The sequence below is a fragment of the Saccoglossus kowalevskii genome, chromosome 9, assembly GCF_978046115.1.
Source record: "Saccoglossus kowalevskii chromosome 9, keSacKowa6.1, whole genome shotgun sequence".
Lineage (NCBI taxonomy): Eukaryota > Metazoa > Hemichordata > Enteropneusta > Harrimaniidae > Saccoglossus > Saccoglossus kowalevskii.
In genome coordinates, this window is record NC_140649.1 from 3,372,913 (window position 1) to 3,385,760 (window position 12,848).

The following is a 12,848-nucleotide window of genomic DNA, read 5'->3' on the forward strand; positions in this document are numbered from 1 at the left end:
ATGGTTGTTTGGGTTTCCTTTCCTGATTGTGTTGAGTTTTTATGATTTGTATAATAATTGTTGTTTTCCCCCAAGGACAAATGGACTGAGTGAAAGAAAATATTTCTAAGGCTAAAATAAAACACCTCTTTGTATATTTGTCAATTTTGCATATATTTGGTATGACAGTCTATGTTTGTAAATATCTAGAAAAATCTCGTCTTTCATTAATAATTTTGTTTGTTTGAAATGTCTACCGACCCTGTCCCAATAATTTGTTTGGAATACCGATCCGCGCTCCCGACATCTATCATTGAACACAATCAGCATAATTAAACAAGTACTATTTATTATATATTTTATTACCTTGCGAAACTACAACAGAGCAAAGAGTTGTCGCGGTAAAACAGTCACCTTGAAATCGATGGAAATATCACTATCCATTTCTCACCTTAAAATAAAAAAAAATCGAAGAGCATCGGGGGGATATATTAATATTAACCAGTCTTACCAATAGCTAGCTTTATTTTATTCGAATCCATAAAATTCATGAGTTTTTCAACATTTGTTGAAATGGTTGAAAATGTGGTTATGGTTTTCTCGCAAAGTTTTGTTGATAATACGGACAAATATGGATCTGTGACCCAGGTCATGCTCCGATCAGGTGATTCTCAGTCAATCAATGATGTTATAACAAAGCATATTTGACGCAAATTAAAGGGTCGTCGTACAATCCAATCTCTGGCGTGGATTCACATAGTTTTATGTGCTGTGACAGGCTTCACAATTATTCACTAAAAAACATTGCTATATTTTGACAAACGGACGGGATTTGACCTTAGTTCAAAAAAAGAAAAAAAACTGGGCTGAGATACAAATGAGTTTTGCAAGTTGGGATATAAGGTCAACCAGACTGGGGTCGATGATTTTCAGTATCGGAGGACTTCCGTGTAAATCATGATTTTCAAATTGTTCATCGACTGGTCACCAAAAATGTTTACGGCTACAACTAAATGGACACGTTTTTTCTGAAGCCCAATCAAATTATTTCTGCATGGCAAGCGCTATTTGATTTTTTACAGGGCATGTGGCTCGTTTTTATTCTAAAATATTTTTTGTGAGAATACTTTTAAAGTACGTATAGATTGAGCTCAAGCCACAACCATCCAATCATAGTTGGAAATGTACGCACTTGTTTTGGAACTTTGTATCAAGATGACTGGCCGACTGGACAACATGTTGATAGCATGAGACTGCGAAGCTGAGGCCACGATGATGCCACAAAAACAGCAAGGCGAACACAGCTTCAATTTTCAATGACGCGAAGCTGATGCCACAATGACGCCATGCATAGGCGACAATGATGCCACAAAGCTTTCGCGAGAACTGTACTGTATCTCACCAGCACACATGTGACGTGTTGACCCACACCCATGTGACGTGTTGACTCACCCATGTGACGTGTTGACTCACCCATGTGACGTGTTGACCCACACCCAATTGATGTTGATATTTTGTACTTACAGGATACAAATTAAATATTGCAGTAAGGCTAGCTTTGTAATGCTGTGATATTCTGGCATTTTTCACACCCATTGGTGTATGCTGAATTCCACGTAAACCAAACAATTTTACTACTTCCATTGGTTCTTCGAAATAACCATCAATAAATACTGTAATCATGGAGGGATTCACTGCAAAAAAAAAGCAAAGACACATCTTGACCAATCTTATATCAACTTAGCACCCAATCCTGACTAAGCAAATGCCCCCCCCCCCCTCTGTGTAAGGGGTCATGTACGACTAAACATCTCAAATTAAACTACTAATACCAAGTTATGACACCGGTTCATTGAAATTTGTGTGTGAATGGGTGAACCATTTTTTCACAGACCCTAGAAATTCTGATGGTATGTAAATAATATTGTAATCAAATGTGCATATTTTTGTGATCATTTCTGTTTTGTCCTTGTAACAGTGTTTTGGAAATCAATGACAATGCAACTCAAATTTTATTTTCCTCTGCAAAAGACAACAAACAACAACCTGGCACATGGTCAATGAAAATTGTTATTTGGGCAATGTTTTAAGTAGGGTATATGATTAAGCACCCACCCCCTTAAAACATGTTTTGTGAGTAGAGTACCCTGAGTGATAAGTAGGGTATATGATTAAGCACCCACCCTATTAAAACATGTTTTGTGAGTAGAGTACCCTGAGTAATAAGTAGGGTATATGATTAAGCACCCACCCTATTAAAACATGTTTTGTGAGTAGAGTACCCTGAGTGATAAGTAGGGTATATGATTAAGCACCCACCCCCTTAAAACATGTTTTGTGAGTAGAGTACCCTGAGTAATAAGTAGGGTATATGATTAAGCACCCACCCTATTAAAACATGTTTTGTGAGTAGAGTACCCTGAGTGATAAGTAGGGTATATGATTAAGCACCCACCCTATTAAAACATGTTTTGTGAGTAGAGTACCCTGAGTGATAAGTAGGGTATATGATTAAGCACCCACCCCCTTAAAACATGTTTTGTGAGTAGAGTACCCTGAGTGATAAGTAGGGTATATGATTAAGCACCCACCCTATTAAAACATGTTTTGTGAGTAGAGTACCCTGAGTGATAAGTAGGGTATATGATTAAGCACCCACCCTATTAAAACATGTTTTGTGAGTAGAGTACCCTGAGTGATAAGTAGGGTATATGATTAAGCACCCACCCCCTTAAAACATGTTTTGTGAGTAGAGTACCCTGAGTAATAAGTAGGGTATATGATTAAGCACCCACCCTATTAAAACATGTTTTGTGAGTAGAGTACCCTGAGTGATAAGTAGGGTATATGATTAAGCACCCACCCTATTAAAACATGTTTTGTGAGTAGAGTACCCTGAGTGATAAGTAGGGTATATGATTAAGCACCCACCCCCTTAAAACATGTTTTGTGAGTAGAGTACCCTGAGTGATAAGTAGGGTATATGATTAAGCACCCACCCTATTAAAACATGTTTTGTGAGTAGAGTACCCTGAGTGATAAGTAGGGTATATGATTAAGCACCCACCCTATTAAAACATGTTTTGTGAGTAGAGTACCCTGAGTAATAAGTAGGGTATATGATTAAGCACCCACCCTATTAAAACATGTTTTGTGAGTAGAGTACCCTGAGTGATAAGTAGGGTATATGATTAAGCACCCACCCTATTAAAACATGTTTTGTGAGTAGAGTACCCTGAGTGATAAGTAGGGTATATGATTAAGCACCCACCCCCTTAAAACATGTTTTGTGAGTAGAGTACCCTGAGTAATAAGTAGGGTATATGATTAAGCACCCACCCTATTAAAACATGTTTTGTGAGTAGAGTACCCTGAGTGATAAGTAGGGTATATGATTAAGCACCCACCCTATTAAAACATGTTTTGTGAGTAGAGTACCCTGAGTGATAAGTAGGGTATATGATTAAGCACCCACCCCCTTAAAACATGTTTTGTGAGTAGAGTACCCTGAGTAATAAGTAGGGTATATGATTAAGCACCCACCCTATTAAAACATGTTTTGTGAGTAGAGTACCCTGAGTGATAAGTAGGGTATATGATTAAGCACCCACCCTATTAAAACATGTTTTGTGAGTAGAGTACCCTGAGTGATAAGTAGGGTATATTATTAAGCACCCACCCTATTAAAACATGTTTTGTGAGTAGAGTACCCTGAGTGATAAGTAGGGTATATGATTAAGCACCCACCCCATTAAAACATGTTTTGTGAGTAGAGTACCCTGAGTAATAAGTAGGATGAGTACGGTATGTTAGAATGCTATATCTGCTTTATTATATTGTCTTGTTTAAAAAAACATAATTTATTCAGAGGTTTCTAGGGTCTATGGTTTATTCAACAACATTATATGACTTTTATGCAAATAGCATTATCAATGACTCGGTTTGTATGGATTTTGACAGTCAACTCACCTCCTTGTGCAGACAACAATGATCTCAACATTCTATACAAATAATTGGGTCGATTGCTCGCAATAATTGTCACTGGTACATCATATACTTTATTGTCTTTAAGCTGCAAAATAATCAGAAATGATGATTACTTCAACGAATCAGAACATAATACGTATTCATTACAAAGGTGATTTATGTATGCATTTCAAGAGGCAATAATAAAGAGTAATCTATTCTATGATTTGTTTCTTGCATGGGGAACAGTGTTCTGCAAACAATTAATCATTTATATCCAACTAGGGAACAATAAAAAAATTAACATAACTAAAATCAACATCTAAGTTTTTTCTGCTTCGCTTATAGAAGAGAACCAATCAGAATCAGGGGATGAAACACAAAGATCACTTACATATTCTGGACTCATGTCAATTGGTGCTGGGTCTGTACAACTACAAAGGCTGCCGTATCCTTCTACTCGACTACAGAATGCCTGACGCCTTCGATTTACATCGGTATCCGGCCAGTTACATTCAGTCTCTGAAAGAGAAAGGTTATGAGATGTGTTAAAATTCAGAAGGTCAAAAAACAAACAAGAAAAGAAAGTATGGTACAACTGAATTCTTGGGAACTGTAGATAATCATACCTTCTATTGTCGTTAAATGAACCACTGTTTTAAGTATAATTGGTGACCCCCAACTGGCGAGATCAGGTGCTTTGTTGTGCTCTTCAGCATAAAATTTACCTGAAATAGAACAACATTGTGTTGACATAACTTCCTTTTTTTAATAATGACAGTAAAAAAACAAAGGCAAGACTCAGTCATTCAAGAGGGCGCTATAACATACCTTGTTTTTGTGTGACCATCGCCCATGTGTCTCTCCATCCCAGCATATCAGCTTTGGTACTCCCAAGAACTTTTAGTAAACTACGCGCTGGCTTTTTCATTTGAAAGGTACCTTCATCCTGAAAACAAAGTTATGTTTGTATTTTACAGTAACACAGAAGAGTATGTTTGTATTTTACAATAACACGAAAGGGTATGTTGCATTTTTCTACTTCATAAATTTTAGTATTATGTTAATTTCAATTTTCACTACAATACCTTAATTGTAAATATAAGTATTCTTCCATCAGAAACCATGTTGAGAAATAACACCATAGCTTCATCTTCATGTGCTGAATATGTATCAAATACCCTCTGTGCCATTATACTACCTGAACCCTGATGTAATACAAGTATATGGATTCCCCTTCCCTTATCTTTTAATTCATCTTGAAGAATCTGAAACAAAAGTGATTTTGTGAATAAGTTGATTTGACTTGTTAACAAAATTCCTGTCAAGGTTTTACTTAATATTCTCTAACACAGCATTAATATTAAACAAATCTGATTAAAATCTGATGTATTGTACATTAAATATCAGATATTTTAATTTAATTTTTTTTATTACATATTTTTTTTTTATAATAAAACTATAAAAAAAAATTAAAAAAAATTATTGTTATATATTATTCACAAAACTAAAAGTTTGACATTGAGATTTATATTCTTAACAAGTTTAGGAGTGCGTTTGCTCACACTAACCACTGATTCCTCTCATGCATCAGTACACAATTAGGACTAGCCGATATGCAAACAAACCAGAATACCGTAGCTCAAATCTTAGCTCATACCCGGTGTAGACTGAAAACGATTTACACACCTCTGTGATTTATGTAAGCACATGCACTTCTAATTACAACATTAATTACTTCATTCAACTACATTTTGAGTCTGAGTTTCAATGGCTTTGGTTCACCAAATATTGACATACCTTTGTGCCATCCACAGACACAGACACATGACTTGCACTTGATATGACTTCTATTTCCAGACTTCGTGGTAAATTATTTAATAAATCTGATTCCCCTTCTTTACTCAATGAGTTAAGATCTCTACCCACATCCTCTGAAATAATACAATGACAACATTACATCGTTATTTGGTTTTAGTGAATTTTTAATTATTTTATTATTTCTGCAGTAACAAACCTCACAATCATCTGAAGGATACTTACTACCTACTCATTGGACTCAAAATTAATAAAAATGTTTGGAAGCCTTGTGGGGTAGCAATTTTACAAACACTTATTATTATTAATATTATTATATTGGACAAACAATTAAGGTGTTTTTTCTGAGAGGCCAAGGTATCCTCAATTACTGTAACTCAAAGGCAGCATACCCATCCCACGGCAATACACTACTATATGAGGATACCACGTTTATTTATGTGCACTGGGGACAAACAGTTTTCATGTCTTATTCAACTGAACACCATATTCTGGCATTTGTTTTTTCACTACAGAATTCTAACCTGCAGTCTCGCTGATGCTGGGCGATTAAGCCACACATCATAAACAATTGAATAAAATTGTTTAAAAATAAAATAAAAATCATTTATTAAACTAAAATGCCACATTTGAATGTGTTATCATAACAAAGTGTGATAAATTAAAACCCAGTGAATATGAGAAGTTTTATTGGACACTAAATTTCCTAAAATTAATGAATAGTGAATATTTCTCTGTTTGTAATGAAACCTAATTCTGATTTCAAAATGCTTGCATTTCAATTTGCACACTGTGTAATTTTAGGTTAATTTGAATGGTCACAATCTATCATATGTATAGTATATATTTGTTGATTGGTGTCAGAACTTGGTTCCCATAGCAACTGAATGCAACAAACCTTTCCCACTGTGAGCGAGATACAAACAGAAAGATAAATTTTATAATTGTTCAACAAAATTTAATGAAATTTGATGCCTACCTTCATAATCCTTTTGCTCTCTAAGCTTTCTTCCAGTATCCAAAATAAATAAAATATTAATAATTACTGTTACTACTAGCACCACTACCAATAAAAGCTATAACAGAGGAAAGAAAAATCAACAATTAAACATAATGTATTATAATGAATGTATTATACTAATGAACTACAGTACTGTATACTTGATATAACACTGTATGAGTGTTTATTACAGTACTGTATACTTGATATAACACTGTATGAGTGTTTATTACAGTACTGTATATTTGATATAACACTGTATGAGTGTTTATTACAGTACTGTATATTTGATATAACACTGTATGAGTGTTTATTACAGTAGTGTATATTTGATATAACACTGTATGAGTGTTTATTACAGTAGTGTATATTTGATATAACACTGTATGAGTGTTTATTACAGTAGTGTATATTTGATATAACACTGTATGAGTGTTTATTACAGTAGTGTATATTTGATATAACACTGTATGAGTGTTTATTACAGTAGTGTATATTTGACATAACACTGTATGAGTGTTTATTACAGTACTGTATATTTGATATAACACTGTATGAGTGTTCATTACAGTACTGTATACTTGATATAACACTGTATGAGTGTTTATTACAGTACTGTATACTTGATATAACACTGTATGAGTGTTTATTACAGTACTGTATACTTGATATAACACTGTATGAGTGTTTATTACAGTACTGTATACTTGATATAACACTGTATGAGTGTTTATTACAGTACTGTATATTTGATATAACACTGTATGAGTGTTTATTACAGTACTGTATACTTGATATAACACTATGAGTGTTTATTACAGTACTGTATACTTGATATAACACTATGAGTGTTTATTACAGTACTGTATACTTGATATAACACTGTATGAGTGTTTATTACAGTACTGTATATTTGACATAACACTGTATGAGTGTTTATTACAGTACTGTATACTTGATATAACACTGTATGAGTGTTTATTACAGTACTGTATATTTGATATAACACTGTATGAGTGTTTATTACAGTACTGTATATTTGATATAACACTGTATGAGTGTTTATTACAGTACTGTATACTTGATATAACACTGTATGAGTGTTTATTACAGTACTGTATACTTGATATAACACTGTATGAGTGTTTATTACACTATATCAGGCTACATAAGATTGTATGTGTTTACTATAACGTAACAAGGGAGCCATAACACTGTATGAGGGCGCTGTGACAGTGTATGCGAACACTAACATTTCATGATACAATAACACTGCATGTGGGTGCTACACAGCATTGTCGTAATGAGGGCATGGTAACAGTATATGAGGGTGCTGTAATAAAGTATGAGGGCGCTATATAACACTGCATGGGGGTGCTACTGTGCCATTTTCAGATTTTGGTTATTTTATACACATTTGTATTAGACATCAACTTCATTACATTCCTTGACTTCCAATATACACAGCAACCTGTTGTCATAGTAACCAGTTGTCAAGGTTAACTATATTATAGTATACAGTAACCTGTTGTTAAGGTGAACTGCACTAGTACATAGCAAGCTGTTGTCAAGTTGAACTGTACCCACTGGTCCCAGACACAGAATATTCCTTGTTGTTTTTCAGACAACAGTTCTATACAATTCAGCATGAACTCCTACTCTATTGTTAACCCCCTAACCTCCTAATCATTTACTTGTCTACCCATATGCTTGTAATTAATCAAAACAAGTAAGTCACTGAGAGAGAAAAAACACATTTATCCTTGAGAATTCTCGCATGAACGATTTGCAAAAACTGTGTTTGTATTCTGAGCAGTACGTAGTTGGTTATTTGCTACAATTCTTTTTTTAGATGAACTTTAACCCTAACCGACTGACAATCTAATACTTCAAGGAATTCAGATTAGACATTTAATATTTCAATATAAATACAGTATTTTGACTAAATTTGAAAATTAGCATTTCTTTGACTAAAATAATATCCTGTTATATTTAATCTGCATTTTCATTGTAAAATTGAGTGGTTTTCTGTTAAACACTACTTAGCAAGCAAGTATCATACAAGTACTAAATTTTAAAACAAGTATTTTCACCAGAGAGAGTGATTGTTGCCAATGAAAGACGATAAAATAAAATCTATTTTTAAAGCAGGAGCTCCATATAAAAGACAAATTGCAATGTGTGGCTCCATTAGAGATGTACTCCAAATAATACAAATACAATACATGCAACTAATGAACTCAGTGGTAACAACTGGGTGTATGAGGTAACAACTGGGTGTATGAGATAACAACTGGGTGTATAAGGTAACAACTGGGTGCATGAGGTAACAACTGAGTATATGAGATAACAACTGGGTGTATAAGGTAACAACTGGGTGCATGAGGTAACAACTGGGTGTATGAGGTAACAACTGGGTGTATGAGATAACAACTGGGTGTATGAGATAACAACTGAGTATATGAGATAACAACTGGGTGTATGAGGTAACAACTGAGTATATGAGATAACAACTGGGTGTATAAGGTAACAACTGAGTATATGAGATAACAACTGGGTGTATAAGGTAACAACTGGGTGCATGAGGTAACAACTGGGTGCATGAGGTAACAACTGGGTGCATGAGGTAACAACTGGGTGTATGAGGTAACAACTGGGTGTATGAGATAACAACTGGGTGTATAATGTAACTGGGTGCATGAGGTAACAACTGGGTGCATGAGGTAACAACTGGGTGCATGAGGTAACAAATGGGTGCATGAGGTAACAACTGGGTGTATGAGATAACAATTGGGTGTATAAGGTAACAACTGGGTGTATGAGGTAACAACTGGGTGTATAAGGTAACAACTGGGTGCATGAGATAACAACTGAGTATATGAGATAACAACTGGGTGTATGAGGTAACAACTGAGTATATGAGATAACAACTGGGTGTATAAGGTAACAACTGGGTATATGAGATAACAACTGGGTGTATAAGGTAACAACTGGGTGCATGAGATAACAACTGGGTGCATGAGGTAACAACTGGGTATATGAGATAACAACTGGGTGTATGAGATAACAACTGGGTGTATAAGGTAACAACTGGGTGTATGAGGTAACAACTGGGTGTATAAGGTAACAACTGGGTGTATGAGGTAACAACTGAGTATATGAGATAACAACTGGGTGTATAAGGTAACAAATGGGTGTATGAGATAACAACTGGGTGTATGAGATAACAACTGGGTGTATAAGGTAACAACTGGGTGTATGAGGTAACAACTGGGTGTATGAGGTAACAACTGGGTGCATGAGGTAACAACTGGGTATATAAGGTAACAACTGGGTGTATGAGGTAACAACTGGGTGTATAAGGTAACAACTGGGTGTATAAGGTAACAACTGGGTGTATGAGGTAACAACTGGGTGTATAAGGTAACAACTGGGTGTATGAGGTAACAACTGAGTATATGAGATAACAACTGGGTGTATAAGGTAACAACTGGGTATATGAGATAACAACTGGGTGTATAAGGTAACAACTGGGTGCATGAGATAACAACTGGGTGCATGAGGTAATAACTGGGTATATGAGATAACAACTGGGTGTATGAGATAACAACTGAGTATATGAGATAACAACTGGGTGTACGAGGTAACAACTGAGTATATGAGATAACAACTGGGTGTATAAGGTAACAACTGGGTATATGAGATAACAACTGGGTGTATAAGGTAACAAATGGGTGTATGAGATAACAACTGGGTGTATGAGATAACAACTGAGTATATGAGATAACAACTGGGTGTATGAGGTAACAACTGAGTATATGAGATAACAACTGGGTGTATAAGGTAACAACTGGGTATATGAGATAACAACTGGGTGTATAAGGTAACAACTGGGTGCATGAGGTAACAACTGGGTGCATGAGGTAACAACTGGGTGTATGAGGTAACAACTGGGTGTATGAGATAACAACTGGGTGTATAAGGTAACAACTGGGTGCATGAGGTAACAACTGGGTGCATGAGGTAACAACTGGGTGCATGAGGTAACAAATGGGTGCATGAGGTAACAACTGGGTGTATGAGATAACAACTGGGTGTATAAGGAAACAACTGGGTGTATGAGGTAACAACTGGGTGTATAAGGTAACAACTGGGTGCATGAGGTAACAACTGGGTGCATGAGGTAACAAACGGTGCATGAGGTAACAAACGGGTGCATGAGGTAACAAACGGGTGCATGAGGTAACAACTGGGTGTATGAGGTAACAACTGGGTGTATGAGGTAACAACTGGGTGTATGAGGTAACAACTGGGTGTATGAGGTAACAACTGGGTGTATGAGATAACAACTGAGTATATGAGATAACAACTGGGTGTATAAGGTAACAACTGGGTGCATGAGGTAACAACTGGGTGCATGAGGTAACAAATGGGTGTATGAGATAATAACCGGGTGTATAAGGTAACAACTGGGTGTATGAGATAACAACTGGGTGTATGCAGTAACATCTGGATGTTTGAACCCAGACAAGATGCTGAGACTGTGGGCAACTGTAACTAGGTGAATTGTTGTACTTTGTAGTTAACTTATTTTTTTTAAATTTTATTATACACCTAACACTCGTCCGTAATATGTTGAAAGTGCTTAGACACGTTCTTATTTGAATTTGTGTGGCAGATTTACACTTTGTTTTGTTTACTTCAGACAAAGAACTAACATCAACGTGTGATAAAAATAGAATCCTGTCACTGAGCACACTCCTCGTTTTGAGCTGTTAATTAATATGTTAAATTATCACCACAAGCCACAAAACAATGTACCGTATAATTTAATAAGGTTAGGAATACCGCAAAATATGCATTCAGGCAGTATGGGAATGCATCAACCTCTACTATACATCTGTCGATACGATCACCATACTGCCTTTGTGCATACTTTGCGGTATTCTCGTAATAACCTCATATAGTACACAAGAATCAAAATTGTGATAAGGATACAAGGCCAATAAAGATTAATAGTGATATAACAAAAAATAATTTATGACAAATGCAGCACATTGCCTCAACTGGATATGTAGTTCTAAATAGAGCAAATACAATATAAGAGATGCATGTACTTTGTATGGAGTAATTTAATTTGCTTTATTTATTCAGGTAATTATTTTGTAATCACAATCACTGAATGGCGCCAATATGAAGAATGTAATCACAAATGATGAAGAATCAACTTATATTATTACTTCATTACATTAGATGCATTAATATTTCTTAAAATTGAGTCATTTTATAGATTTATTGAAAGATTCAATTTAATATTCCAGTGTTCATTAGTAAAAATAAGAATATGATCACAGAGAGAGTCTGATGGCAACACTATCATAGGTGTATGATGTACCACAAAACCAATGCTGACTGACCGTTTAAATTTAAAAAAAAGAACAGTCAAAAACTAGCTTGAAATCATTTGCAGTCAAAATTCATTCATTCAATAACCATGTTCAGTTTTCAGACAGTATTTTCTGTAAAATGTATCCCATCTACATTATTTGCTGTATTGCATTCTGCATGCATATTATCTCAACAACTATTGATTGGGTGTGTGAGTTTGTTTTGAGTATGAACATTCATCTGCAAGTCTGAAAACTGTGATGTTTTCCCAAAAATCACCAGGCAGACTAAAACTTAAATCAGTACTAACAATGCCATACTATTTATTTGAAATTACTGTAAACACAGATATTGCTTCTGAAAACTAGCATGCTGAACAAGTTGATGAAGTTTAATTTACAGTATTTGCTCTATTCTATTGAAGATGTGCTTTTATTGGTAGTAAAGTCTCTATGGTAACATACATATAAATACGTAATACAATTGAATCTAATCCCATCTTGTTTAATCTAATCCCATCTTGTTTAATCTAATCCCATCTTGTTTAATCTAATCCCATCTTGTTTAATCTAATATGAATCTAGAACAAGATATGATGATTTCAGAATGCTTACCACGATAATAGATGGATTAATGAATTGATATCACAAGATTTGAGTATTTTTATTAATCTACATAGGAGTTGAAATGATTAATC

General features: G+C 35.0%; 1 protein-coding gene across 3 annotated transcripts in view; it reads right to left on the reverse strand.

Annotated features, from left to right (window-relative positions):
• LOC100366886 (protein O-linked-mannose beta-1,2-N-acetylglucosaminyltransferase 1-like) overlaps positions 1–12,848 on the reverse strand; it is a 156,811-nt gene that overhangs the window by 12,807 nt on the left and 131,156 nt on the right. For all 3 annotated transcript variants that reach the window (XM_085503057.1, XM_085503058.1, XM_085503059.1), the window contains 8 exons: positions 6,743–6,839; positions 5,746–5,879; positions 5,034–5,213; positions 4,777–4,894; positions 4,575–4,673; positions 4,340–4,467; positions 3,949–4,051; positions 1,504–1,673 (listed from right to left, as the gene is read on the reverse strand). In XM_085503057.1, coding sequence (XP_085359183.1) covers positions 1,504–1,673; positions 3,949–4,051; positions 4,340–4,467; positions 4,575–4,673; positions 4,777–4,894; positions 5,034–5,213; positions 5,746–5,879; positions 6,743–6,839 — 1,029 coding nt within the window. The remainder of the gene's footprint in view (positions 1–1,503; positions 1,674–3,948; positions 4,052–4,339; positions 4,468–4,574; positions 4,674–4,776; positions 4,895–5,033; positions 5,214–5,745; positions 5,880–6,742; positions 6,840–12,848) is intronic.